This window comes from Gadus macrocephalus, chromosome 10 (genome assembly GCF_031168955.1).
Source record: "Gadus macrocephalus chromosome 10, ASM3116895v1".
NCBI lineage: Eukaryota > Metazoa > Chordata > Actinopteri > Gadiformes > Gadidae > Gadus > Gadus macrocephalus.
In genome coordinates, this window is record NC_082391.1 from 13156078 (window position 1) to 13182443 (window position 26366).

General features: G+C 45.7%; 5 protein-coding genes across 17 annotated transcripts; all 5 read left to right on the plus strand.

The window, feature by feature from the left end:
* Positions 1-3438: 3438 nt before the first annotated feature.
* On the plus strand, positions 3439-6386 carry LOC132465736 (zinc finger protein 271-like). 3 transcript variants are annotated; one of them, XM_060062483.1, is made up of 4 exons: positions 3439-3919; positions 4195-4289; positions 4406-4472; positions 5079-6386. In XM_060062483.1, the coding sequence occupies exons 1-4, from the start codon at positions 3613-3615 to the stop codon at positions 5825-5827; spliced, it is 1218 nt and encodes a 405-aa protein (XP_059918466.1). In that variant the 5' UTR covers positions 3439-3612; the 3' UTR covers positions 5828-6386. The 3 variants fall into 3 exon arrangements, with proteins under 3 accessions (XP_059918466.1, XP_059918467.1, XP_059918468.1); XM_060062484.1 differs by having other exon boundaries at positions 4409-4472; XM_060062485.1 differs by lacking the exon at positions 3439-3919 and having other exon boundaries at positions 4274-4289; positions 4409-4468.
* A 136-nt stretch (positions 6387-6522) lies between these two features.
* On the plus strand, positions 6523-10317 carry LOC132465728 (zinc finger protein 27-like). 4 transcript variants are annotated; one of them, XM_060062460.1, is made up of 6 exons: positions 6523-7162; positions 7411-7505; positions 7631-7697; positions 7818-8101; positions 8295-8361; positions 9492-10317. In XM_060062460.1, the coding sequence occupies exons 1-6, from the start codon at positions 6856-6858 to the stop codon at positions 10046-10048; spliced, it is 1377 nt and encodes a 458-aa protein (XP_059918443.1). In that variant the 5' UTR covers positions 6523-6855; the 3' UTR covers positions 10049-10317. The 4 variants fall into 4 exon arrangements, with proteins under 4 accessions (XP_059918443.1, XP_059918446.1, XP_059918447.1 ...); XM_060062463.1 differs by having other exon boundaries at positions 8298-8361; XM_060062464.1 differs by having other exon boundaries at positions 7634-7697.
* A 139-nt stretch (positions 10318-10456) lies between these two features.
* LOC132465738 (zinc finger protein ZFP2-like) lies at positions 10457-13373 on the plus strand. 5 transcript variants are annotated; one of them, XM_060062489.1, is made up of 4 exons: positions 10457-11315; positions 11541-11669; positions 11798-11864; positions 12307-13373. In XM_060062489.1, the coding sequence occupies exons 1-4, from the start codon at positions 11238-11240 to the stop codon at positions 12864-12866; spliced, it is 834 nt and encodes a 277-aa protein (XP_059918472.1). In that variant the 5' UTR covers positions 10457-11237; the 3' UTR covers positions 12867-13373. The 5 variants fall into 5 exon arrangements, with proteins under 5 accessions (XP_059918472.1, XP_059918473.1, XP_059918469.1 ...); XM_060062490.1 differs by having other exon boundaries at positions 11801-11864; XM_060062486.1 differs by having other exon boundaries at positions 11575-11669.
* A 933-nt stretch (positions 13374-14306) lies between these two features.
* On the plus strand, positions 14307-17911 carry LOC132465730 (zinc finger protein 420-like). Of its 3 annotated transcripts, none has more exons than XM_060062468.1 (7): positions 14307-14845; positions 15113-15206; positions 15323-15387; positions 15875-16119; positions 16316-16379; positions 16912-16947; positions 17178-17911. In XM_060062468.1, the coding sequence occupies exons 1-7, from the start codon at positions 14539-14541 to the stop codon at positions 17735-17737; spliced, it is 1371 nt and encodes a 456-aa protein (XP_059918451.1). In that variant the 5' UTR covers positions 14307-14538; the 3' UTR covers positions 17738-17911. The 3 variants fall into 3 exon arrangements, with proteins under 3 accessions (XP_059918451.1, XP_059918452.1, XP_059918453.1); XM_060062469.1 differs by having other exon boundaries at positions 14312-14845; positions 15113-15207; positions 15327-15387; XM_060062470.1 differs by lacking the exon at positions 16912-16947 and having other exon boundaries at positions 14312-14845.
* Positions 17912-18053: 142 nt separating this feature from the next.
* LOC132465729 (zinc finger protein 420-like) lies at positions 18054-21543 on the plus strand. 2 transcript variants are annotated; one of them, XM_060062466.1, is made up of 7 exons: positions 18054-18503; positions 18765-18859; positions 18975-19038; positions 19554-19798; positions 19995-20058; positions 20574-20609; positions 20840-21543. In XM_060062466.1, exons 1-7 carry the CDS (start codon positions 18197-18199, stop codon positions 21397-21399), a joined length of 1371 nt encoding a protein of 456 aa, XP_059918449.1. In that variant the 5' UTR covers positions 18054-18196; the 3' UTR covers positions 21400-21543. The 2 variants fall into 2 exon arrangements, with proteins under 2 accessions (XP_059918449.1, XP_059918450.1); XM_060062467.1 differs by lacking the exon at positions 20574-20609.
* Positions 21544-26366: the final 4823 nt, after the last annotated feature.

Consider the following 26366-nt stretch of genomic DNA (forward strand, 5'->3'; position numbering starts at 1 on the left):
CGTCACCACACCCGCCCTTGGAACTCGGCACAGAGATGGCGATCTCTCTGCCCCACTTCATCGCTTTTTCCAAGGGGAGGATAAAAGCATCGAAAGAGGTGAAAACCATTATAAGTCGGGGCACGTGCAGAGTTTCAGTTATGCCGATGGGAAGATTGTCGGTCTTCTCCACGCCAGTCGCAGGGAGCGTGACGTCACATACGAGCCGTGTAGTCTTTCTCGTTGTGTTTTCTCTAAAGCCTTTATCTGAACAATTGCACAATAAACGGTCGAACTCTTTGCATGAAAAATTATCCTTTAAATCCACAAACAACATATGTGTAATCCAGGGCATATAAAGACCGGGACCAGAAAATAATTATTTTCTCTCCATTGACACCCATTCATATTTTTCGATCTCATAGGTCCCATGAGCCCTACCGGAAGGGGCGTGACTTCGCCACTCTATAGAGTGGCGACCGAAAAATATGAATGGGTGTCAATGGAGAGAAAATAATTATTTTCTGGTCCCGGTCTTTATATGCCCTGGATTACACATATGTTGTTTGTGGATTTAAAGGATAATTTTTCATGCAAAGAGTTCGACCGTTTATTGTGCAATTGTTCAGATAAAGGCTGTAGAGAAAACACAACGAGAAAGACTACACGGCTCGTATGTGACGTCACGCTCCCTGCGACTGGCGTGGAGAAGACCGACAATCTTCCCATCGGCATAACTGAAACTCTGCACGTGCCCCGACTTATAATGGTTTTCACCTCTTTTGATGCTTTTATCCTCCCCTTGGAAAAAGCGGTGAAGTGGGGCAGAGAGATCGCCATCTCTGTGCCGAGTTCCAAGGGCGGGTGTGGTGACGTATATCATATGCGTCGAGAGCAGCGAAGAGCTGTAGTTCACAAAGCGGCCTCACATAAAACCTAAAATTATCAAACTTCTTCACGAACATTTTTAGTTTTCTTTGCATGAAAAATTATCATTTAAATCCACAAACAACATATGTGTAATCCAGGGCATATAAAGACTGGGACCAGAAAATAATTATTTTCTCTCCATTGACACCCATTCATATTTTTCGATCTCATAAGTCCCATGAGCCCTACCGAAACTGGGCGGGCCTGTTTTTATTTCTTTAAACCAATCACAATCGTCTAGGGCGGGGCTAAGCCCGGGAAGCAGCAGCGGTGTCCATGCAAAATAGTGCCGGGGGGGAAATTATTTTGACGGAACTTCTTGACGTTCAGAGGCTGTCAGAAATGGCTCAATCCCAAACGCCACAAAAAAACATTAACGATGTATGTCGCCTATGTGGAGATAATTTTATAGATAAAAAGAACAAACATAGTTTGATTCTTTGTCACGATGATTTCAAGCCACCATACACTTTGGCCCTTGAGGAGCTCACGGGACCTATAAAAACGAACGACGTTTTAACATTTATATGTGGTTCTTATAGAACACTACTAAAGAAATACCGTAGGAGCTATTGTGAAGTGGAACGGATCGGTTCATTGGTTAAATCCATGTCAAACGCTCATGCCGCTGTCAGAGTGAAACGATGCGCCAAATCCACACCAACCGGCGGTAGTCGTGACCGCAAACGCATCGTCCCCGGGGAGAATCCTGCCAGACGGTGTCTGGGCTTTTCCAAGGTAATGTCAAAATAGTTGTTGTGGTCCTACCATTGTAATGAAATCAGATAGTCAGTAATCAGTAATTACATTATATTAAAATTAAACAAGATTGGATGTCTAGTTCCACAAACGATTTCGAAAACTTATCTGTAGGCCTATAGCCATTTACCACCAACTGCTATTCATGTGTCTCTTTGGAAAACAATTTTCCACGGAAAGAGCCAAACATGCCAACTTTACAGCGCCGTCAAAGTCCTCTTCAAAACTCGCCATACTGCCTAGTTTTCGAGTTTGAGGGGGAGCACAATACGGTAACGCCAGCAACCGGAAGGGGAGGAGTCGCGGCCAAATCGGCCGCTAAGCAATAGAGTGGCGAAGTCACGCCTCTTCCGGTAGAGCTCATGGGACCTATGAGATCGAAAAATATGAATGGGTGTCAATGGAGAGAAAATAATTATTTTCTGGTCCCAGTCTTTATATGCCCTGGATTACACATATGTTGTTTGTGGATTTAAAGGATAATTTTTCATGCAAAGAGTTCGACCGTTTATTGTGCAATTGTTCAGATAAAGGCTGTAGAGAAAACACAACGAGAAAGACTACACGGCTCGTATGTGACGTCACGCTCCCTGCGACTGGCGTGGAGAAGACCGACAATCTTCCCATCGGCCTAACTGAAACTCTGCACGTGCCCTGACTTATAGTGGTTTTCACCTCTTTCGATGCTTTTATCCTCCCCATGGAAAAAGTGGTGAAGTGGAGCAGATCTGAGTGATCGCCATCTCTGTGCCGAGTTCCAAGTGCGAGTGTGGTGACGTTTATCATATGCGTCGAGAGCAGCGAAGAGCTGTAGTTCACAAAGCGGCCTCACATAAAACCTAAAATTATCAAACTTCTTCACGAAAATTTTTAGTTTTCTTTGCATGAAAAATTATCATTTAAATCCACAAACAACATATGTGTAATCCAGGGCATATAAAGACTGGGACCAGAAAATAATAATTTTCTCTTTGACACCCATTCATATTTTTCGATCTCATAGGTCCCATGAGCTCTACCGGAAGGGGCGTGACTTCGCCACTCTATAGACGCTGTCCACTTCCGTTCAGCCAGACTACAAGCCCTCTGACAAAGGGTGTGTTCGAAACCGCGTACTTGCTTACTACTCCTACTAACTATGACGTCAAATTGAGTAAGCGAGAACTTAGTAAGCGAGTTTAGGTAAGCGAGTAGTATCCGAATGTCTTCTACTTCCGGAAAGATTTTGAGTAAGCATCGCTAGCTTACTAGACGTACTAAACTGCCCCAGAATGCACTGCGTCTATTCAAAAGAACAGTGGAAGCAATGGCGCTAAACGGGGAGCCGCAGCAGCAGTGCTTTTAATAATTGTTTAACAATTGTTTTAACATATCACCGCAAATCCTTAGGTTGAAGGTGTACTGTGACGTTAAATGTGACGTTTATATATTTATTTATAATGTTTATTAACGGCGCCCGGTCGGTAGGTTATTGACACGTCATTTGATTCACGTCATCTGAGGTGGTTAAGTAAGGACGGTCTTCTGAACGTCGATTACTCAAATGGATTACTCAATCATTATTTAAGGATTCGAGAAGTAAGCCAAATATTTAGTAGGTAGTAAGCAGTAAGCAAGTAGGCGGTTTCGAACACACCCAAAGTCCCAGCGAGCCAAGTCCCAGCCAATGAGGGATGAGTTCCCTCATGAATATTCACGAGCTTCCCGCTACCACCCTGCAAAAAATAAACTCGCCCCTGAGCTAAGGAGTCTCACCGCGTCCGCCATCTTGTCGTCACGTGACAGCACTTGGACGTTGGATGTCGTCCTACAAGCCGCAGCGAGACATTATAGGAGTCAGACGGTGGCGTTAATGCACTGAAACATATTTTGAATTTACTGAATGAAAACAAGAAAAAGAGAAGTTTAATCACAGTTTCTGTTACTTCTCGCCGGTAGTCAAATATGTTAATAAACATGTCGCCGAGCGGCTCCACTTTGGAAGAACAGCTTTCGTCCATAATGGACGTACTTGCGAAAGCGGCCGTATCTGAAATTAGCCAACTGTTCTCGGAAGGCTCGACTACCCTTCGCTTACAAATAACTCAGAGCCTGAAAGAAAACGAAGCGCTTAGGACGAGGATGAAGGTGATGAGGAGTGAGCTGTTTTCTTTGCGGCTTCAAACGAGATCAAATTCATCGCGTGCGGCAAGTCGTTTCGCCCTGGCTCGAGCCAACATCTGCAAACCGAGGACTAAATCACAGGGAAATGGTGAGTTGATCTCCGGCTGTATTAGGTGGAAAACAGGACGGTACAATGGCTCAGGATTTAGACGCTAATTATCCATTAATTACGTATAGTAATAGGAAATAGTAATGATAACAATAATCATGCTTAATAATGAACATTGAATAATAACTGCACAGTAGGCTACGGGGTATCTAGCCTACTGATGAACACATGCCTGATCTAAAATTCGTTATGCCCCTTTCTGGCCCTTTGAATGCTATTGGTATGTGTTTCAATGTATTCTTCGTCATTATTAGTTCTAAAGCCCCTGATGGACAACAAGGCGGTTGGAAATTCCTCTTTTCATTCCCCATCCACAAGTGAGGCTTCCACCGTTACAAATCCAGCAAAGGTAGGCACAACACACCTATATAATCACACACCTTTTATGATTCAATGTTTCGTATCAATGTCTGTATGCAAATGCCAACATCTGACTTCCTTGTGTTCCCCTCTCTATGTTGAAAGCAGGAGACCCCAGACATAATATTTATCAAGGATGAGGAGGATATGGGTGGATGCAGGCCCGCTGTAGGTGAGCATGAAGGGTTACTGGGAACTGCGTTCCAGGCCAACGCAGGGTTAGTTATAGGTCTTAGTTTTTTTATAGGATAACTTTATATTCCAATGTATTATATTATTCTATGCTCTCCTTAGTATGAAATAATTCCATGCTCTGAGATTCATGGTATGGGATCCCTCTGGTGGTAGTGCTCGTGTTCGGACAAAGACTCAGACCAAAAGGTCTAAGGGAAAAGTAGAATGCAGTTCAAGCGGTTTAACAACCGTGTGCCACCAGACTACCAGGGCGTGAGGGCCAACTGGCAAACGTCTCATCCTACACAAGGTTTATTTATACTTCAAAACAGACAAACGTTAACAATGGTGACCTGTTAACATAAAACAGTCATAACCTATTAACGTTTATAGGTGGATTTATTTTGGATAACAATATATACAAATTTTCTAATCTAGTAATGATGTATCAGTTTCTACTCTTCGTTTGTTCGAAATGGTTCTTCAGGGTTCTGAATTTCTTGCGTGCTGTGCTGATCAGTTCTGGCGGTTGCATGGGTTATTTTAGATTATTTTTTATAATTGCAGTACTTTCTCTATAACTTTCAGTTTTTCCTCTCTGCAGAAGACTGCGATGCCTTTGGAGACTGCAGCACGCAGCGTGGCGCTACCTCGGAGAGTCTGCATGTGGACGCCCCTGGCTCCTCCCACATGTCCAGTCACGACGGTGACCTGCGGATCCTGAGCGTCCACGGACAAGTGGAGGGCCCACTGGCGTCGGACGGCAATGACACCCTCTTCACTGCGTCCGAACTGGAGGCCCTGAGCTTGCTATCCCCGGACCACAGCATCACCCACGACAGCCTACTCAGCCTCAACAGCGGCCCCAGCGAGAGGGCCCCTTCGCAGGGGACGCAGGACAGCAGGGGAGGTCTCGTTAGAGACGGCTATGCAGAACGGCTCCAGCGCCTCCAGGCCGCCTCTCTGTCCCTGAAGCACGCCGCGCTAGAGGCCGGCGACAAGGGAAGGCGATTGGGCAACCTCGGTGCACAGTTCCCACTGCAACACAACTTGGACTCTGAGCGGTTCTTCAGCCACAAGGAGCCAATAGCGCACCAAACGCAGGAGCCACCTGCGATGGCCAACAAGGCAAAGCTTACCATGCATATGCGAATCCACTCCGGCGAGAAGCCGTACGTGTGCGTCCAGTGCGGGAAGAGCTTCGCACAGAGCCGCAGCCTGAAGATCCACATGAGGACTCACTCCGGGGAGAAGCCTTGTGTGTGTCTGCAGTGCAACGCCCGCTTCAGTGACCCCAGCAATTTGCGTCGCCACATGGTCAAACACAAGGGTGCCCGCAATTTTTCGGCTTGAGGTCTACCGTCAAAATAATCTACCTACATTAAAAAATGCTAAATGTGTATATATACTAAATACAAACTCTGATGACTTGCACTGAATGGAGTCAGCCAGGGTTGCATAGTCCGGACAGTAGCTGCTGGTTGCTAGTCTCAATCAGGCTTCCAAATGCCATCAGTCATAGTGGAATGGTATTTATACCTAATAATCTTCATGTGGAAAAAGGCGGATTGCCATACATTTATATAGCCAAATAATGCAGTCAAGGAGGTAGCACATTTCCTCCACTTTCTATTTGCTGTCGTCTTTCTACTGCCAGTATTTTCTAGTTTTTACCTTGGGTTTTACCACAATGGGCAATAATGGTTGAGTTCTACTTTCTACAGATAGATTATCAACTAAACAATGTGACTGGTTAAATGTATGGATCTCAGTGATGCTTGAATCAGTTTACGGTCCTCCCTCTTGAATGCAGCATTATTCTGATGGGACAAAGCATTGGTCACCCTTCATTCCTCGTTTGTCTTTAGAAAGTTAAAATAAAAGGATGATTAACTCATCATGTTAACTTAAAGTGTCAAATATGTCAATGACTGGTATGTAAGAAGATATCTTATTTTTCAATGTTACATAAATGGTTGACACTGTTTTGGTAGGGATAATTGCATGTATTTTATCCTGCTTACAGATAGGCCTACTTACTTGAACCAATAATTTGACACAAAATGTAATCATATTGTTATAGATTTAAATATTTATAGTATTGTTTCCGTTAATATATACATTTCTGCTAGATTAGACTTTGAAATAGAGTACATAGCAGTGGTAATTCTGAAATAATCGACCGCTGAATGTGATAATGGACCAATCAGAATGGAGTCAACGAAGTGGATGGTCAAAACTTGCCCCACGAGTTTTTTCCATGTTTCTTTCCCCCAGTATTACGGTAATATACAGGAAGTGGCAATTGTTCGACTTATCGGGGGTAAATCGACATCACATGAATCAGTTTGGGGAACAGTTCGCCAGTGGTCGAGTTAAACATGTTAATAAACATGTCGCCGTGCGGCTCCACTTTGGAAGAACAGCTTTCGTCCATAATGGACGTGCTTGCAAAAGCGGCCGTATCTGAAATTAGCCAACTGTTCTTGGAAGGCTCGACTACCCTTCGCTTACAAATAACTCAGAGCCTGAAAGAAAACGAAGCGCTGAGGACGAGGATGAAGGTGATGAGGAGTGAGCTGTTTTCTCTGCGGCTTCAAACGAGATCAAATGCATCGCGTGCAGCAAGTCGTTCCGCCGTGGCTCGAGCCAACAACTGCAAACCACTGACCAAATCACTGGGAAATGGTGAGTTGAGTCCCGACTGTAATAGTGTGAAACAGGACGTTACAAGTGCGTTATTGACGGTCACTGTACGATTAATTACGTTCAGTAATAGGAAATGGTAAAAGCGTAAAAAGAACAATAATCAAGAGTAATAATGAGTAAAAACAGAACATCAGTCAAGCTCACAGGCCATGCCTCATCTTAATATAGGTTATGCCCATTTCCTGCACTTTTGATTTAATCTTCTTCTTCATCATCATCATCATCAGGCCTAAAGCCCCTGATGGAGCACAAGGCGGTTGGAAATTCACCTTATCTTAGACCATCCAAAAGTGATGCTTCTTCTGCTACAACTCCAGCAGAGGTAGGCACAACACACACGTAGAAAGAACTCCCCTTTATGATTCAATTAGTCTTAAGAAGGGATTGACAACTTTTTTGTGCAAATGCAAGAATATGTATTGTGTGTTTCCTTCTTTATGTGTAAAGCAGCATACCCCAGACACCATTTTAATTAAAGAAGAAGAAGATATCATTGGAGGCAAGCCCTCTGTAGGTAGGTAAAAAATAAATAATGAAATCAGGGTTACGAATATGACTGCAGTACACATTCTTAACCCTCTGTGGCAAATAATGAATAAATGCAATTACTTTCCATCTATTTTCCTTTCTGTAGAAGACTACGATTACTTTGGCGACTGCAGCACACAGCGCAGCGCCACCTCAGAGAGTCTGCATGTGGACGCCCCCGGCTCCTCCCACATGTCTAGTCACAGCGGGGAGTTGAGGATTCTGAGCGTCCACGGACAAGGGGAGGGCCCCCTGGCTGTGGACGGCCATGACACCCTCTTCACGGTGTCCAAACATAAGGTCTGGAGCTCGCTGTCTGTGGACCACAGCGTGGCCAAGAGCCTGGACTGCGGCGAGCGGTTGTTCTGCCGCGAGGAGCGGACTGTGCAGGTTAGAAATCCCCTTTCTAATTCCCCATCCAAAGGGAGGCGTCCTCTGTTACAACTCCAGCAGAGGTTGGCACAGCATACACATAGAAAGCACACACATTTTATGATTAAATTAGTTGATGATTGGGATTGAAAATTATTCTGTGCAAATGCAAGAATATGTCTCCTTTGTGTTTCCTTTTTTATGTGGAAAGCAGCAGACCCCAGACAGCATTTTAATCAAGGATGAAGAGGATATCAGTGGAGGCAAGCCCGCTGTAGGTGAGTAATACACATTGCAGCCATGCGAGCAAGCAAACGATCTGGATCAACTGAGATTGTATTCTACCTGTGCTAAAAAGCCTGGTCCTCCTTCAAAAAGGCATCATGACCAGAGCCCTGCTAAAGCACGAGTAAAATGTGAAAGTTGCACTTCAAAGATGGAAACAGCTATGAGCCCAAAGGGTTTATCATTTTTAAACAAATAAATAAATTGCGAAAGTTCAATGTTCGCTGATCAACTTACAGGTAGCCCTTTCACGCATGCACCGTAAGCCTGACATCCATAGGTGGATTATGAGATATCGGGCACCTAGGCCCGTGGACTCCGCAGCCCCCCCCTCAAAATTAAGAAACAAATAAATGCATCTTTATTGAAACAAAACCGGATTTACAAGGGTTGCTATTTTGGGCGCTTTTAACAAATTTTGTTAGTTTATAATATTAAGAATATTCAAATATTTTTCTTTTGAGGCTGTTCAATAAGAAAGTGACAGATCAGCTAATAAAGTAAACTGCGCAGGCACGGCGGCCTCAATAAAAGTTAACAGCAAATTCATTCTCTCCTTTTTTTTTTTTTGCTGTTCCACCGTTACAACCGTTCGCCGTTGCTCCATGTTCAAATCACAGTGCCTTGTTCGTGACCTGTGAGTGACCGGCCTCAAATTCATAAACTGAAATAGTGCCCCCTATTGATCTTTTTATTTTTTTTACTCAGTAGTAATAGGCCTGCTATTGCTGTTTAAGCTTGAATTTTTGTATTTCTCTACTGATTGCTTCGACAATGCAACATTAAAAGTCACTAACAGCGACTTCACACAGAAGCTCTGGCTTGTGCCCGGTTTGCCCGTTCGGTAATCCAGCCTTGCTGACATCCTCCAGATTACACCAGGAGGGGCTGTATGTTGGAACGCAAATGTCAGAATCTGCCCCTCCAGAGTTTGCCCGGCCCGGCCCCTAGTGTGGAGGAGCGCCGGATAATTAATAATGAGAGAGTGGGAGTGTTGCTGACACGTTGATGACGTTTCTATCTTCTGCCTGGGGGTAAACCGGGAGCACATAGTCTAGCTGCTTCGTACATTTGTATCAATACAATTACTTTCTCTCTGTGTTTCTGTTTTTTTCCTCTGCAGAAGACTGTGGTGACATAGAAGACAGCAGCACGCAGCCTGGTGCCACCGCGGAGAGTCTGCATGTGGACGCCCCTGGCACCTCCTACATGACCATGCATCGGCGAAATCAGAGAGTCCACAGAAAAGGGGAGGGCCCATTGGCGGCGGACGGCCATGACACCCTCTTCAGCGCGTCCGAACTGGAGGCCCTGAGCTCGTTGTCTGCGGACCACAGCGTGGCCAAGAGCCTGGACTGCGGCGGCGTGCCGCTCGTCCACCGCGAGGAGCTGACTGGGTACCGGGCCTTCCGCAAGGGCCAGCCCTGTGTCGAGTGTGGCAAGATTTTCCCCAACAATGCCAAGATGATCATCCACATGCGTAGCCACACCGGCGAGAAGCCGTACGGGTGCGAACTATGCAAGAAGCGCTTCCAGCAGAAAGGCGACCTGAAGATTCACATGAGGAGGATTCATTCCGGGGAGTGGCCCCTTGTGTGTCCCCAGTGCAACGCCAGCTTCCGTGACTCCAAATATTTGCGTCGCCACATGCTCCAGCACATGGGTAATGGGGTGCTTTGACACGGGGCAATGGGAGGCTTTGATTGACATCTTTATTGTGTCTGTGATGAAATTACTGCTTACGATATTTATTGTTCACGATTTTAAAGACTCTTTCCAAGTTTCCACTTTTTTACAGTTGTAAATAATACATTTCTGCGTCATTACCGTTACCTTTTGTAATCAAAAATTGCCTGCAAAGTTCACTTGTGGAATGAATTACTGCAATGTAAACCCTCGTTAAACATGATCATTTCAACTGTCTTTCAATTCTATTTGCTTAATCCCAACTTCCTCTTGTTTTGACTTTCTGTTTGCTGTCTTCTTTCGAGTGCCAGTATTTTCTAGTTCTTACCTTGGGTTTTATCAAAATGGTCCATAATGGCTGAGTTCTACTTTCTACAATTATATAATCAACTAAAAAATGTCACTGGTTAAACATAGATCTCAGTGATGCTTAAGTCAGTTTACGGTCCTCCCTCTAGAATGCAGCATTATCTGATGGGACAAAGTCTGAAGTTTCCTAAAATCGTTCACTCTTCAATCCTTGTTTGTCTAACGAAAGTTAAATGAAAGGATGATTAACTTATGTTAAATTCAAATTTAAAAGATGTCAATGAATGGTACGAGAGAACTTTTTCAACGTGAAATTAATTTTTTTGAAGCTTTTTGTTAGGGTTTATATCTCGTCAATTATCCCGCTTGGATACTTAAAAATGCAATCGTATTGTAATAGAGTACAAAGCGGTTGGTTATTCTGAATTAATCGACCGCTGAATTATCTTAAAGGACCAATGTGTTTGGAGTTTCGTCAAAGCCGTGTAGTATTGGCCACAACTTGCGCCACATTGTTGTTTTTACCAGTATTACGGTAATATACAGGAAGTGGGAATTATTCCTCTTACGTTCAGGGATAACTCGACATCACAGGGTCCGTTAAATTTCCGTTTCTCTAAGTTCTCGCCGGTGGTAGAATAAAATATGTCAATAAACATGTCGCCGTGCGGCTCAACTTTGGAAGAACAGCTTTCGTCCATAATGGACGTACTTGCGAAAGCGGCCGTATCTGAAATTAGCCAACTGTTCTCGGAAGGCTCGACTACCCTTCGCTTACAAATAACTCAGAGCCTGAAAGAAAACGAAGCGCTGAGGACGAGGATGAAAGTGATGAGGAGTGAGCTGTTTTCTTTGCGGCTTCAAACGAGATCAAATGCATCACGTGCGGCAAGTCGTTTCGCACTGGCTCGAGCCAACATCTGCAAACCACGGACTAAACTACTGGGAAATGGTGAGTTGATCTCCGGCTGTAAAATAGGTGGAGAAACAGGACGGAGCAAGGGTTCTTTAAGCACTCTCACGTATCACTTATCTAGTTATTACATGTAGTAATAGCAAATTGTAATGATAACAAGGATCATGATTAATAATGAGCAATAACAGAAAATTTAAATCAGCTCACAACCCATGCCTAATACGATATGCCCTTCCTGCACTTTGGCTGCCCTTGGTCAAGAATGCAATGTATTCTTCATCCTCGTCATCCTCAGGTCAAAAGCCCCCGATGGAAAACAAGGTGGTTGGAGGTCCCCCTTATCTTAAATCATCCAAAAGTGAGGCTTCCTCTGTTACAACTCCAGCAGAGGTAGACACAACAAACGCATAGAAGGCTCACACCTTTTATGATTCAATTTGTTGCTAATTGGGATGTACAACTTTTCTGAGCAAATGCAAGAATATGGTTTGTTTGTGTTTCCATCTTTATGTGAAAAGCAGCAGACCCTAGACACCATTTTAATTAAGGATGAAGAGGATATTGTTGGTGGCATGCTCTCTGTAGGTGAGTAATACAAATTGCAGCCATGCGAGCAAGCAAACGACCTGGATCGACTGAGATTGACCTTGATTCTTCCTGCGTTAAAAAGCCTTGTCCTTCAAAAAGTTCAGAGAATTCACAAGGAGCGTGTGTTTCATCTGTAAAGAGCAACTCTGGGCTCAATCTCATGTGTGAAAGGCCTACTACAGGGAAGGACACGACATCCCTTGTTATTGTTAAAATATAATAATTGCACCCGTCTTACGGATGCAATGGTACACTCAGCTTATCTTCGAGTCTGGGGAGGAAGGGGTGGGAGGAGACAACTCTCTCCAATACTGTTTATTTATGACTGCAGTACACATTCTTAACCCTCTGTGTCAAGTGTGTACAATGTACATGCTGTATCCCTTTGTGCAAATAATAAATTAATTCAATTACTTTCTCTTTGTTTTCCTCTCTGCAGAAGACTACGAATACATTGGAGGCCGCAGCACACAGAGAGGTGCCAACTCGGAGAGACTGCATGTGGACGCCCCTGGCTCCTCCCACATGTCCAGTCACAACGGGGAGCTGCGGATCCTAAGTGTCCACGGAAAAGGGGAGGGCCCACTGGCGGGGGACGGCCATGCCACCCTCTTCACCGCGTCTGAACTGGAGGCCCTGAGCTCGCTGTCCACGGACCACAGCGCGGCCAAGAGCCTGGACTGCGGCGAGCGGCAGGTCCACCGTGAGGAGCGGACTAGGCATCTGGGCGGCCGCAAGGGCCGGCCCTGTGTCGTGTGTGGCAGGGTGTTTCCCAACAATGCCAAGATGACCATCCACATGCGTACCCACACCGGCGAGAAGCCCTACGGGTGCGACCAATGCATGAAGCGCTTCCAACAGAAAGGCAACCTGAAGATCCACATGAGGATTCACTCCGGGGAGAGGCCCTTCGTGTGTCTGCAGTGCAACGCCAGCTACAGCGACTCCAGCAATTTGCGTCGCCACATGATGAAGCACACGGGGCACAGGATGCTTTGATGGACAACTCTATTGTGTCTGTGATGAAATTAATGCTCTATATTTTATTCATTACAATTAAGGATGCCTTCCATTGTTAAGATATTTATTTAAAAAAAAATCGATATTCCTCTTTTTATTGTTGTTAATAATCTATGTCTGTGTCATTACCCCTTAGGGCTGATATGGTCCCACATTCACACAACACAAGGGGGGGTTACGGACCCGATACATCCTTACGGACCCTCCTTGCGTCCACTGCCAGGGCCTGGCGTGCGCCTCCCAAAAATTGTAACCTTCCATCGAGGCGACGCAGCAGCAAGGGCAGTGATTGGGCCGCTCACTAAAACCCGACGTGGGACCATAATCAGCCCTTTACCTTTGTTATCACAAATTGCCTGCAAAATTAGAATAGTGCAAAGTAACCCCACATTATACATGATAGTTTCCTGATTACCCATGGACCCCCCCTGACTGGTTCTTGTTCCCTTTTTGTGCCACCTCAATAAAAAAAGCTTGGAATCGTAAGTAGCCCATTCCTGTGAGGAGTTATTTTTTAAAGATACTAGAAAATGCATTTCCTGCAGAAAATGCGGTGAGGTCTGTGGTTCAAAGTGAGGAAAGCTATGTGCAAAGCCACATAGATTAAGACACAGAGAAACGTTAAATGTCTTAAATCAACTGAAGGGATTTGAACAAAAGTTCAAAAGTCTAAATGGAGTAAACAATGTTAACATGCACACCATTTAAGAAAAAGTAAATGGTTGGAAACATATAAAGTGACTGCTGAATGAAAAGCGCAAAGCATTGCTAAAATTGTAGAAATGAATTGAACTGAAGAATCTGAAACTTCAAATGTATTGCCCTGCAGTGTGTGTGTGTGTGTGTGTGTGTGTGTGTGTGTGTGTGTGTGTGTGTGTGTGTGTGTGTGTGTGTGTGTGCGCGCGCGTGCGTCTTTAAGAGAACAACGAGTCGATGCGTGATTAAAAGTAGCTCAATAGAGGGCGGAAAAACTGCCCAATCTGGTAACACTGCCTGAACGTCCTCCAAAAGTAGCCCAATCTGGCGAGAAAAACCGCCAAATCGGGCAACACTGCTGAACGTCCTCACGTTCCAGCATCAATGTAAATCTCATGCTCACGTGACTACGTGGCTCATTGGGCCAATCAAAGCTCATCAATGCAATGCAGATACAACATTCTACAAACTTCCTACATAGCTCCCACTTGAGTTTGTTTAGTGTGGTGAGTTGGTTCAGGTGGTCAGATGTAAAAATTTATTCACTCAACTGTATACAAATAAACCTGTTAATTGGCCTATCTGTGAATAAATGTGCTAATATATATCGTTGTGATCCCTGATTATGTAGGCAAAAAATGTAGGCTGAATGATAAAGCATAGTACTGAAAAACAAGGCCAACGATTTGGAGTGGACATAGGTTATGGAGAAAGGGAGAAACGGACAAGGAGAAAGAGACTTCATTATTAATATCAAGTTGGCCACAACTTGTCACATGCATGCACACGCGCACGCATGCACACGATGTTGTGCGCGCGCGCGCAATTTTCCAGTAGTTACGGTAATATACAGGAAGGGGCCATAGCATCAGACGCGTTCCATTCTGGGGTTAAACAACATCACAGGGTTCGTTTATTTTCAGCCTGTTATTTCTCGCCGGTAGGCTAGTAAAACATGTTAATAAGCATGTCGCCAAGCGGCTCCACTTTGGAAGAACAGGTTTCGTCCATAATGGACGTACTGGCGAAAGCGGCCGTATCTGAAATTAGCCAACTCTTCTCGGAAGGCTCGACTACTCTTTGCTTACAAATAACTCAGAGCCTGAAAGAAAACGAAGCACTGAGGAAGAGGATGAAGGTGATGAGGAGTGAGCTGTTTTCTTTGCGGCTTCAAACGAGATCAAATGCATCGCGTGCGGCAAGTCGTTTCGCCCTGGCTCGAGCCAATATCTGCAAACCAAGGTCTAAACCACTGGGGAATGGTGAGTTGAATCCTAGCTGTGATAGGTGGAAAACAGGACCGTACAAGTGTTCAGGGGGTAATATTAATGAATACATTTTTAGTAATAGGAAATAGTTATTACAATAACCATGATTCGTAATTAACAATTAATCATGATTTGTAACGGAGAAGCAGGGTTACCTCACAACACATGTCTCATATAATTTGAGGATATGCCCATTACCTGAACTTTGAATGCTCTTGGTCAAGAATGTAATGTATTCTTCATCATCATCATCATTATCAGGCCAAAAGCCCCTGGTGGACCACAAGGCGGTTGGAAATCCCCCTTATCTTAAACCATCAATAAGTGAGGCTTCCTCCATTACAACTCCAGCAGAGGTAGGCACATACGCGTAGAAAACACACACCTTTATGATTCAATGCGTCTTAAATGGGGGGGTTCTCTGCAAATGCAATATTATGTATTGTCAGTGTTTTCCTTTCTGTTTTGAACGCAGGTGACCCCAGACATCATTTTGATCAAGGATGAAGAGGATACCAGTGGATGCAGGCCAGCAGGTGAGTCATACAAATTGCAGCAACGATTCCAGGCTGCCTACTAAATTCTACCTGCGCTTTAAGCCTAGTCTTCTTTTAAAAACGAGTACATTTCTAAGATGGAGACAGCCAAGAGCCCAGAAGTTGGTGTATCATTCTCGAACAATAAATCAATTGATAACGTATAAATGTTATTTGATCTGCTTACAGAGAATGACACGTTGTCGTTTGTTATTGTCAAAATATAATAATTGTCTCACATGTCCTGTTGTGCTCGGATCGTTTTACGCTGGTGTTCGTTCGGTGTCCTCAACCTGGTCACCCTCTTGAGCTTCGAGTCTAGGGAGGAGGGGGCTGGAGGAGACCTCCCTCTCAAAAACTGTGACTCTGTCAGCAATACACATTTTAAACCCTGTGTGTCAGTGTTGCATGATGTACTTTTAAATAGGTTCATTCACATGTACAGAGTACACACCTTTGTGAAAATACACATTTTCTCCCTCTGCAGAAGACTGCGATGCGTTTGGAGACCACAGCATGCAGCGCGGCGCCGACTATGAGCCTCTGCGTGGGGAGTTGAGGATCCTGAGTGTCCACGGACAAGGGGAGGGCCCATTGATGGTGGACGGCCATGACACCCTCTTCACCGCGGCCAAACTGGAGGCCCTGAGCTCGCTGTCTGTGAACCACAGCCTGGCCAAGAGCCTGGACTGCGGCGAGCGGTTGGTCTGCCGCGAGGAGCGGACTGTGCAGGTTAGAAATCCCCCTTCTCATTCCCCATCCAAAAGGGAGGCATCCTCTGTTACAAGTCCAGCAGAGGTAGGCACAGCATACACATAGAAAGCACACACATTTTATGATTTAATTTGTCGTTAGTGGGTATTGAAATCTTTTCCGTACAAATGCAAGAATATGTATTGTGTTGTTTCCCTCTTAATGTGGAATGCAGCAGACCCCAGACACCATCTTAATCAAGAATGAAGAGGATATCGTTGCGGGCATGCCCTCTGTAGGTGAGTAATACACATTGCAGTGATGTAAGCAAGCAAACAAACTGGATCAACTGAGATTCTACCTGCACTAAAAAGCCTGGTCCTCCTTGAAAAACGCATCATGACCAGAGCCCTGCTCAAGCACCTTGGGAGTTGCATTTCAAAGATGGAAACAGCTAAGAGCCTAAAGGTTTTCAAGATGGAGGCCACATGGGCTGGTTTATAATTTCCAAATAATAAATGAATTGCAAACGGTTAAATGTTAGCAGATCCACTTACAGCTAGCCCTTTCACACATGCTCTGTTAGCCTGACATCCTCCGGGTTACAGGCAAATGTTAGAATCTGCCCCTCCGGAGTTTACCCGGCCCGGCCCCTAGTGTGAGGAGAGACGGATTATTAATAACGAGAGAGTGGGCGTGTTGACTGTGTGTTGCTGACTGCAGTAAACTTTCTAAACCCTCAGTGTCAAGTTTGTACAAAGTACATACTGTAACCTTTTGTTCAAATAATGTATGAAAACATTTTCTGTTTCTCTGTTTTCCTCTCTGCAGAAGACTGCAGAAGACTGCGCTGCACCACCTCGGAAGGTCTGCAAGTCTGAACGTCCAGTCTAGATTAATTGCGCTTGTCTCACATGTCATGTTGTGCTCAGCTCATTTTGCACTGGTGTTCGTTCAGTGTCCTCAACCCTTGTCATCCGCTTAAGCTTCGAGTCTAGGGAGGAGGGGGCTGGAGGAAACATCCCTCTCCAACTGTGCCACTTTTTAAACCCTCTGTGTCAATGTTACAAACACAACTTTCGGTTTTTTCTCTGCAGAACACGGCGATGCCTTTGGAGACCGCAGCACACAGCAAGGCGCCAACTCGGAGAGTCTGCATGTGGACGCCCCTGGCTCCTCCCACATGTCCAGTCACAACGGGGAGCTGCGGATCCTGAGCGTCCACGGAAAAGGGGAGGGCCCACTAGCGGTGGATGGCCATGACACCCTTTTCAGCGCGTCCGAACTGGAGGCCCTGAGCTCGTTGTCTGTGGACCACAGTGTGGGCGAGAGCCTGGACTGCGGCGAGCAGATCTTTCGCCACGAGGAGCCGACCAGGCATCGGGGCGGCCGCAAAGGCCGGCCCTGTGTCGTGTGTGGCAAGGTTTTCCCAAACAATGCCAAGATGGCCATCCACATGCGTACCCACACCGGCGAGAAGCCCTACAGGTGTGACCAATGCATGAAGCGCTTCAGACAGAGCTGCAACCTGAAGATCCACATGAGGATTCACTCCGGGGAGAAGCCCGAAGTGTGTCTACAGTGCAACGCCAGTTTCAGTGACCCGAGCAATTTGCGTCGCCATATTTACAAACACACGCGCAATGGGGTGCTTTGACACTGGGCAATGGGACGATTTGATTGACGCCTCTATCATGTATTCAATGAATTATTATTTTTTCATGACGATGAAAAAAAAAACGTTGGACCTTTTTCATATTTATATAAAAAAAACGTTATTGTTAATAATTGATGTAAAATTAATGCTAAAATATATTCTTCCTGAAATTGACATTTTGGGGATTCTGGATGAGCTTTCTTTTCACGGATCATCCTTTCTCCTTGTCTGAGAGTTAGCTGTTTTTATTTTTCTAAGAAATATTCTGAGTATCCCCGGCAGTACTTCAAAGTACTCCAAGGGGTACGCGTAGCCCCGTTTGCTCATTTATGTTGTTTTCCCGTAGTTACGGTAATATTCCGGAAGAGGCCGTTGGGTGCATTCCGTTCTCGGATAAATAGACATCACAGGGTTCGTTTAATTTCAGTCTGTTATTTCTCGCCGGTGGTTGAGTAAAATATGTTAATAAACATGTCGCGGAGCGGCTCCACTTTGGAAGAACAGCTTTCGTCCATAATGGACGTACTTGCGAAAGCGGCCGTGTCTGAAATTAGCCAACTCTTCTCGGAAGGCACGACTACCCTTTTCTTACAAATAACTCGGAGCCTGAAAGAAAACGAAGCACTGAGGAAGAGGATGAAGATGATGAGGAGTGAGCTGTTTTCTTTGCGGCTTCAAACGAGATCAAATGCATCGCGTGCGGCAAGTCGTTTCGCCCTGGCTCGAGCCAACATCTGCAAACCAAGGTCTAAACCACTGGGGAATGGTGAGTTGAATCCATGCTGCGATAGGGGGAAAACAGGACCGTACAAGTGTTCAGGGGGTAATAATAATGACTGTATTTGTGGTAATATGAAGTAGTTATTATAATAATCATGATTCTTAATTAACAATAAATCATGATTTGTAACGGAGAAGCAGGGTTACCTCACAACACATGCCTCATATAATTTGAGGATATGCCCATTGCCTGCACTTTGAATGCTCTTGGTCAAGAATGTAATGTATTCATCATCATCATTATCAGGCCAAAAGCCCCTGGTGGACCACAAGGCGGTTGGAAATCCTCCTTATCTTAAACCATCAATAAGTGAGGCTTCCTCCATTACAACTCCAGCAGAGGTAGGCACATACGCGTAGAAAACACACACCTTTATGATTCAATGTGTCTTAAATGGGGGGTTCTCTGCAAATGCAATATTATGTATTGTGTGTGTTTTCCTTTCTGTTTTGAAAGCAGGTGACCCCAGACATCATTTTGATCAAGGATGAAGAGGATACCAGTGGATGCAGGCCAGCAGGTGAGTCATACAAATTGCAGCAACGATTCCAGGCTGCCTACTAAATTCTACCTGCGCTTAAAAGCCTAGTCTTCTTTTAAAAACGCATCTTGACCAGAGTCCTAATAAAACACGAGTACATTTCTAAGATGGAGACAGCCAAGAGCCCAGAAGTTGGTGTATCATTCTCGAACAATAAATCAATTGATAACGTATAAATGTTATTTGATCTGCTTACAGAGAATGACACGTTGTCGTTTGTTATTGTCAAAATATAATAATTGTCTCACATGTCCTGTTGTGCTCGGATCGTTTTACGCTGGTGTTCGTTCGGTGTCCTCAACCTGGTCACCCTCTTGAGCTTCGAGTCTAGGGAGGAGGGGGCTGGAGGAGACCTCCCTCTCAAAAACTTTGACTCGGTCAGCAATACACATTTTAAACCCTGTGTGTCTGTTACAAGATGTACTTTTAAATAGGTTCATTCACATGTACAGAGTACACACCTTTGTGAAAATACACATTTTCTCCCTCTGCAGAAGACTGCGATGCGTTTGGAGACCACAGCATGCAGCGCGGCGCCGACTATGAGCCTCTGCGTGGGGAGTTGAGGATCCTGAGTGTCCACGGACAAGGGGAGGGCCCATTGATGGTGGACGGCCATGACACCCTCTTCACCGCGGCCAAACTGGAGGCCCTGAGCTCGCTGTCTGTGAACCACAGCCTGGCCAAGAGCCTGGACTGCGGCGAGCGGTTGGTCTGCCGCAAGGAGCGGACTGTGCAGGTTAGAAATCCCCCTTCTCATTCCCCATCCAAAAGTGAGGCGTCCTCTGTTACAAGTCCAGCAGAGGTAGGCACAGCATACACATAGAAAGCACCCACCTTTTATGATTCAATTTGTCGTTACTGGGTATTGAAATCTTTTCCGTACAAATGCAAGAATATGTATTGTGTTGTTTCCCTCTTAATGTGGAATGCAGCAGACCCCAGACACCATCTTAATCAAGAATGAAGAGGATATCGTTGCGGGCATGCCCTCTGTAGGTGAGTAATACACATTGCAGTGATGTAAGCAAGCAAACAAACTGGATCAACTGAGATTTTACCTGCGCTAAAAAGCCTGGTCCTCCTTGAAAAACGCATCATGACCAGAGCCCTGCTCAAGCACCTTGGGAGTTGCATTTCAAAGATGGAAACAGCTAAGAGCCTAAAGGTTTTCAAGACAGAGGCCACATGAACTGGTTTATTATATTGCAAACGGTTAAATGTTAGCAGATCCACTTACAGCTAGCCCTTTCACACATGCACTGTAAGCCTGACATCCTCCGGACTACACGCAAATGTCAGAATCTGCCCCTCCAGAGTTTACCCGGCCCGGCCCCTAGTGTGAGGAGAGACAGATTATTAATAACGAGAGAGTGGGCGTGTTGACGGTGGATTGCTGACTGCAGTAAACTTTCTAAACCCTCAGTGTCAAGTTTGTACAAAGTACATACTGTAACCTTTTGTTCAAACAATGTATGAATACATTTTCTGTCTCTCTGTTTTTCTCTCTGCAGAAGACTGCAGAAGACTGCGCTGCACCACCTCGGAAGGTCTGCAAGTCTGAACGTCCAGTCTAGATTAATTGCACTTGTCTCACATGTCATGTTGTGCTCAGCTCATTTTGCACTGGTGTTCGTTCAGTGTCCTCAACCCTTGTCATCCGCTTGAGCTTCGAGTCTAGGGAGGAGGGGGCTGGAGGAAACATCCCTCTCCAACGGTGCCTCTTTTTAAACCCGCTGTGTCAATGTTACAAACACAACTTTCTGTTTTTTCTCTGCAGAACACGGCGATGCCTTTGGAGACCGCAGCACACAGCAAGGCGCCAACTCGGAGAGTCTGCATGTGGACGCCCCTGGCTCCTCCCACATGTCCAGTCACAACGGGGAACTGCGGATCCTGAGCGTCCACGGAAAAGGGGAGGGCCCACTAGCGGTGGACGGCCATGACACCCTTTTCAACGCGTCCGAACTGGAGGCCCTGAGCTCGCTGTCTGTGGACCACAGCTTGGGCGATAGCCTGGACTGCGGCAAGCAGATCTTTTGCCGCAAGGAGCTGACTAGGCATCGGGGCGGCCGAAAAGGCCGGCCCTGTGTCGTGTGTGGCCAGGTTTTCCCCAACAATGCCAAGATGGCCATCCACATGCGTACCCACACCGGCGAGAAGCCCTACAGGTGTGACCAATGCATGAAGCGCTTCAGACACAGCTGCAACCTGAAGATCCACATGAGGATTCACTCCGGGGAGAAGCCCGAAGTGTGTCTACAGTGCAACGCCAGTTTCAGTGACCCGAGCAATTTGCGTCGCCACATTTACAAGCACACGCGCAATGGGGTGATTTGACAATGGGCAACGGGACGCTTTGATTGACGCCTCTATCATGTATCCGATGATTATTTTTTTCTTCATGACGATGAAAAAAACGCTTTCCACCTTTTTCATATTTATCAAAAAATATATATATATTGTTAATTGATGTAAAATTAATGCTAAAGTATATTCTTCCTATAATTGACATTTTGGGGATTCTGGATGAGCTTTTTTTTCACGGATCATCCTTTCTCCTTGTCTGAGAGTTAGCTCTTTTTATTTTTCTAAGAAATATTCTGAGTATCCCCGGCAGTACTCCAAAGTACTCTAAAATGCCGCTTTTCCACCGCACATGTAGCTCGACTCGACACGACTCGACACGACACGACTCGACACGGTAGCAACACGGGTGCTTTTCCACCGCAAATAGTACCTCCTGGACGTGGGCGGGGTCGGCTGCGCGAAAGGGCCGTGACGTATTTGTGTACGCGACGCAAACAACACATACGCAACCCACACATGGACAGAACCCACATAACAACAATGGAGGACATCGATCACATTACTATTATTAGCCGGCATGTTGAAGAAGTTGGAGAAGTGGAACATGTTGGCTGCGGCGCTGCTATGGATGATTGTTACCAGCATGGTTGCCATGTCGCTCTCGTGACTTCGTCACACTCTCTGGCCAATCAGTCGCCGGCCGTCTGCCGACGTCACCTTTTAGCATCGGCTCAGCTCGCTTGGTACCTAGAGCGAGTAGGTACTAGAAAAAGCAGCCACTTCAGGTACCAGATACCATGGTACCGCGGTGGAAACGCAAAAAATGCGAGCTGAGTCGAGTCGTGTCGAGTCGTGTCGAGCTGGTACCATGCAGTGGAAAAGCGGCATATGGGGTACCCGTAGCCCCATTTGCTCATTTATGTTGTTTTCCAGGTGTTACGGTAATATACCGGAAGAGGCCGTTGGGTGCGTTCCGTTCTCCGATAAATAGACATCGTAGGGTCCGTTTAATTTTAGTTGATGTTACTTCTCGCCGGTGGTAGATTAAAATATGTTAAAAAAACATGTCACCGAGCGGCTCTAATTTGGAAGAACAGCTTTCGTCCATAATGGACGTACTAGCGAAAGCGGCCGTATCTGAAATATGCCAACTGTTTTCGGAAGGCTCGACTACCCTTCGCTTACAAATAACTCGGAACCTGAAAGAAAACGAAGCGCTGAGGATGAAGGTGATGAGGAGTGAGCTGTTTTCTTTGCGGCTTCAAACGAGATCAAATGCATCGCGTGCGGCAAGTCGTTTCGCCCTGGCTCGAGCCAATATCTGCAAACCACGGACTAAACCACTGGGGAATGGTGATTTGAGTCCCAATGTTCTGCCAATTTATGCTCCCTATCAAATTGTGCTACCTAGTGCTTCAAACACATTAGGTAGCTTATTTTGATAGGGTAGCATGATTATATAGACTGACAAAGGAGCATACATTGGCAAAACACGGGCTGTAATAGGTGGAAAACTGGACGGATTCAGGGGGTACTATTTGTTACATTTGTAGTAATAGGAAATACTTATGATAATCATGATTTAAAAAAACAAAACAATTATTAATAATTATATCGGAGAGGCATGCTAACTCTCAATACATGCTTAATATAATTTCGACGATATGCCAATTTCCTGCACTTTGAATGGTCTTGAATGTAATGCATTCATCATCAGGCCTAAAGGCTCAGATGGACACAAGGCGGTTAGAGATCCCCCTCATCTTACAACACCCATAGATTCTATGCAGCATAGATTCTAGGCTGACTGCTAGATTGTACCTGCACTAAAAACCCTGGTCCTGTTTTGAAAAGCATCATGAGCAGAGCCCTGCTAAAACACAAGTAAAACTTGGGAGTTGCTGGTTTATAATTCCTAAACATGAATAAATTCAAATTATGTAAATTTTTGCTGCTCTGCCTACAGGGAAGGACACATTGTTGCTTGTTATTGTCAAAATAGAAAAAATTTGCTTGTCTCGCATGTCATGTTGTGCTCAGCACATTTTGCAGTGGTATTCGTTCACTGTCCTCAAAGTGGTCAACCGCTTCTGCTTCAAGTCTAGGGAGGAGGGGGCTGGAGGAAACATCCCTCTCAAACTGCCCCTTTTAAACCCTCTGTCAATGTTACATAATATACAACTTCCAGTTTTTTCTCTGCAGAACACTGCGATGCCTTTGGAGACCGCAGCACACAGCAATGCGCCAACTCGGAGAGTCTGCGTGTGGACGCCCCTGGCTCCTCCCACATGTCCAGTTTCAATGGGGAGCTGCGGAACCTGAGCGTCCACGGACAAGGGGAGGGCCTGCTAGCGGTGGACGGCCAGGACACCCTCTTCACTGCGTCTGAACTGGAGGCCCTGAGCTCGCTGTCTGCGGACCACAGCTTGGCCAAGAAGAGCCTGGACTGCGGCGAGTGGCTTATCCACCACAAGGAGCGGACTGGGCAGGTTGGCAATCATCTTCTCGTTCACCATCCAAAAGAGAGGCTTCCTCTGTTACAACTCCAGCCCTCACCCATAGAAAGAACACACCTTTATGATTCAATGCGTTGTTAGTTGGGATCTACAACTATTCAGTGCAAATGAAAGCATGTCTTGTGTGTGTTTCCTTCTTTATGTGGAAAGCTACACACCCCAGTCGCAATTTTAATCAAAGGTGAAGAGGACATTGGTGGAGGCATGCCCGCCGTAGGTTAGTAATACACATTGCATTTATGCAAGCAAGCAAGCAAACTATCTGGATTAACTGAGAATGTACTCGATGCTAACTGCGCTAAAAAGCCTGGTCCTCTTTTGAAACCGAATTATGGCCAGAGCCCTGCTAAAGCACGAAGAATACTTACAGTATATGGGACAATGATTTACATCTTCTTCATGGCACATAGGGGTCAAGAAAGCTGAGATCAGCTCTGATTCCCAATAGAACTACAGTATTGGTAAAACAGTTGATAGGAAACAGACGAGCTGAGTTGTGTCTTTATGACTTCCCCACTTCCTTAAAAGGGGGAGACGTAGCGGATCCTTCTCAGCTTGAGCCTTTGACCCTTCGATCCCCAAAGGGGAATGATGCCGCGTTTCCACTGCAGGGTGCGGTACGGTTCGGTTCAGTCCGGGAGGGAGGGGGCGGTATAGCCCAGCTCAGTTCCGTGGTCGAGTTTCCACCACCGACAGTACCCTTTATGGTAGGCCGGATGTCGATCGCGGTGGCAGCTACGTAAACATTGTAAACAACGTCTTCCTCCCCAAGAATGCAGAGGAACGTCTCCACTTCCTTGTTCGCCCAAGCAAGCGTTTTACGTGACATGTTCATTGTAAAGAATAATACCTCGAGGCTACTGTTTGTTTGTTTTTATCCCCACGTCGCCCGGAAGTGAAGGTTCTGTAGACCAATCAACGGAGGGGGTGTGTAGCTTGAATTTTCCGGTACCCTTTCAGGCGTCTCGTCTCGTTTTCAGTACCCCAACGGAGGAGTACTGAAAACGAGGGCAAAACTAGTACGGCTCAGTCCGGGTCACGCCCACTTTTGGCGGTGGAAACGCAATCCGTAGCGCACCTTTGCGAACCGAACCGGACCGCACCCTGCAGTGGAAACGTGGCATAAGAAAAGGCATAATCAACCAACGGAAGTTAGAAAGATTGTCCAAATATATTTTTTCCAATACACAAGTGTCTACAAAGCACATACTGTATCCCTTTCTGCAAATAGTGAATTAGGAACACGACTTTCTCCCTGGCCTTGTTTTTCTCTCTGCAATAGACTGCAATGACATCAGAGACTGCAGGACACAGCGCGGCGCCACCTCGCAGAGTCTGTGTGTGGACGCCCCTGGCTCCTCCCACATGTCCAGTCACAACGGGGAGCTGCGGATCCTGAGTGTCCACGGAAAAGGGGAAGGCCCACTGGCAGTGGACGGTCATGACACCCTCTTCACCGCGTCCGAAGTGGAGGCCCTGAGCCCGCTGCCTGCGGACCAAAGCCTGGCCATGAGCCTGGACTGCGGCGAGCGGCTCGTCCACCGCGAGGTGCTGACTGGGCCTCGGGGGGGGGGGGCGCAAGGGCTGTGTCGTGTGTGGCAGGGAGTTTCCCAACTATGCCAATGTGATGGTCCACATGCGTACCCACACCGGAGAGACGCCCTACAGGTGTGAGAAATGCATGAAGTGCTTCCAAGGGAATTACAAACTGAAGCTCCATGAGGACTCACTCCGGGGAGAAGCCTGAAGTGTGTCTGCAGTGCAACGCCAGTTTCAGTGACCCGAGCAATTTGCGTCGCCACATGTACAAGCACACAGGCAACAGGACACTTTGATTGATGCCTCTATCCTTTATTCATTGTAATCACTGCTTAAGGATTTTCTTCATCATGATTGAAGACTCTTTCCAACTTTTCATTCGCTTTCTATTATTATTGTTGTTATTAAACATGGGCCTGTGCTTAATTTGACTGTTTTCAACCACTTGTCAATTTTCTCGATTTTTCTATTGTCTAGCGTTCAGAATTGAAGCATGCTCAGGGTGAAAAAATGATAGCTTGCTGTTTTCATTTCTTTGAGAAATGTTCTGAGTACCCCCTGCAGTACTCAGAATTCACCCTAGGGGCACGCGTACCACAATTTGCTCATTGATGTCGTTTTCCAGTAGTTACGGTCATATATGTATATGTATGCATATATGTGGTTACGGTAATATACCTGAAGAGGCAGTGTGGCGCGTAGTGGTGAAGTCACGCCCTTTCCGCCAGAACCCATGGGACCTATGAGATCGAAAAATATGAATGGGTTTCAATGGAGATAAACTAATTATTTCCTGATCCCATATGTTGTTTGTGGATTTTGACTATTTTTTCATGCAAAGAAAACTAAAAATCTTCGCGAAGAAGTTTGATAATGTTAGGTTTTGTCAGGGAACGATTTCGAACACAGCTTCTGTGTTTTCTCTACAGCCTTTAACTGAAC

Excerpts from the sequence above, each read along its gene's own strand:
- LOC132465736 (XM_060062483.1), top strand. The coding sequence starts at position 3,613 with ATGTTAATAAACATGTCGCCGAGCGGCTCCACTTTGGAAGAACAGCTT. Across the intron at positions 4,290-4,405 it reads CCGTTACAAATCCAGCAAAG|CAGGAGACCCCAGACATAAT; the intron begins GTAGGCACAACA and ends CTATGTTGAAAG. Across the intron at positions 4,473-5,078 it reads TGGATGCAGGCCCGCTGTAG|AAGACTGCGATGCCTTTGGA; the intron begins GTGAGCATGAAG and ends TCCTCTCTGCAG.
- LOC132465728 (XM_060062460.1), top strand. The coding sequence starts at position 6,856 with ATGTTAATAAACATGTCGCCGTGCGGCTCCACTTTGGAAGAACAGCTT. Across the intron at positions 7,506-7,630 it reads CTGCTACAACTCCAGCAGAG|CAGCATACCCCAGACACCAT; the intron begins GTAGGCACAACA and ends TTATGTGTAAAG. Across the intron at positions 8,362-9,491 it reads TGGAGGCAAGCCCGCTGTAG|AAGACTGTGGTGACATAGAA; the intron begins GTGAGTAATACA and ends TTTCCTCTGCAG.
- LOC132465738 (XM_060062486.1), top strand. The coding sequence starts at position 11,009 with ATGTCAATAAACATGTCGCCGTGCGGCTCAACTTTGGAAGAACAGCTT. Across the intron at positions 11,316-11,574 it reads GACTAAACTACTGGGAAATG|GTCAAAAGCCCCCGATGGAA; the intron begins GTGAGTTGATCT and ends CGTCATCCTCAG. Across the intron at positions 11,670-11,797 it reads CTGTTACAACTCCAGCAGAG|CAGCAGACCCTAGACACCAT; the intron begins GTAGACACAACA and ends TTATGTGAAAAG.
- LOC132465730 (XM_060062468.1), top strand. The coding sequence starts at position 14,539 with ATGTTAATAAGCATGTCGCCAAGCGGCTCCACTTTGGAAGAACAGGTT. Across the intron at positions 15,388-15,874 it reads CAGTGGATGCAGGCCAGCAG|AAGACTGCGATGCGTTTGGA; the intron begins GTGAGTCATACA and ends CTCCCTCTGCAG. Across the intron at positions 16,380-16,911 it reads TGCGGGCATGCCCTCTGTAG|AAGACTGCAGAAGACTGCGC; the intron begins GTGAGTAATACA and ends TCCTCTCTGCAG.
- LOC132465729 (XM_060062466.1), top strand. The coding sequence starts at position 18,197 with ATGTTAATAAACATGTCGCGGAGCGGCTCCACTTTGGAAGAACAGCTT. Across the intron at positions 18,860-18,974 it reads CCATTACAACTCCAGCAGAG|CAGGTGACCCCAGACATCAT; the intron begins GTAGGCACATAC and ends CTGTTTTGAAAG. Across the intron at positions 19,039-19,553 it reads CAGTGGATGCAGGCCAGCAG|AAGACTGCGATGCGTTTGGA; the intron begins GTGAGTCATACA and ends CTCCCTCTGCAG.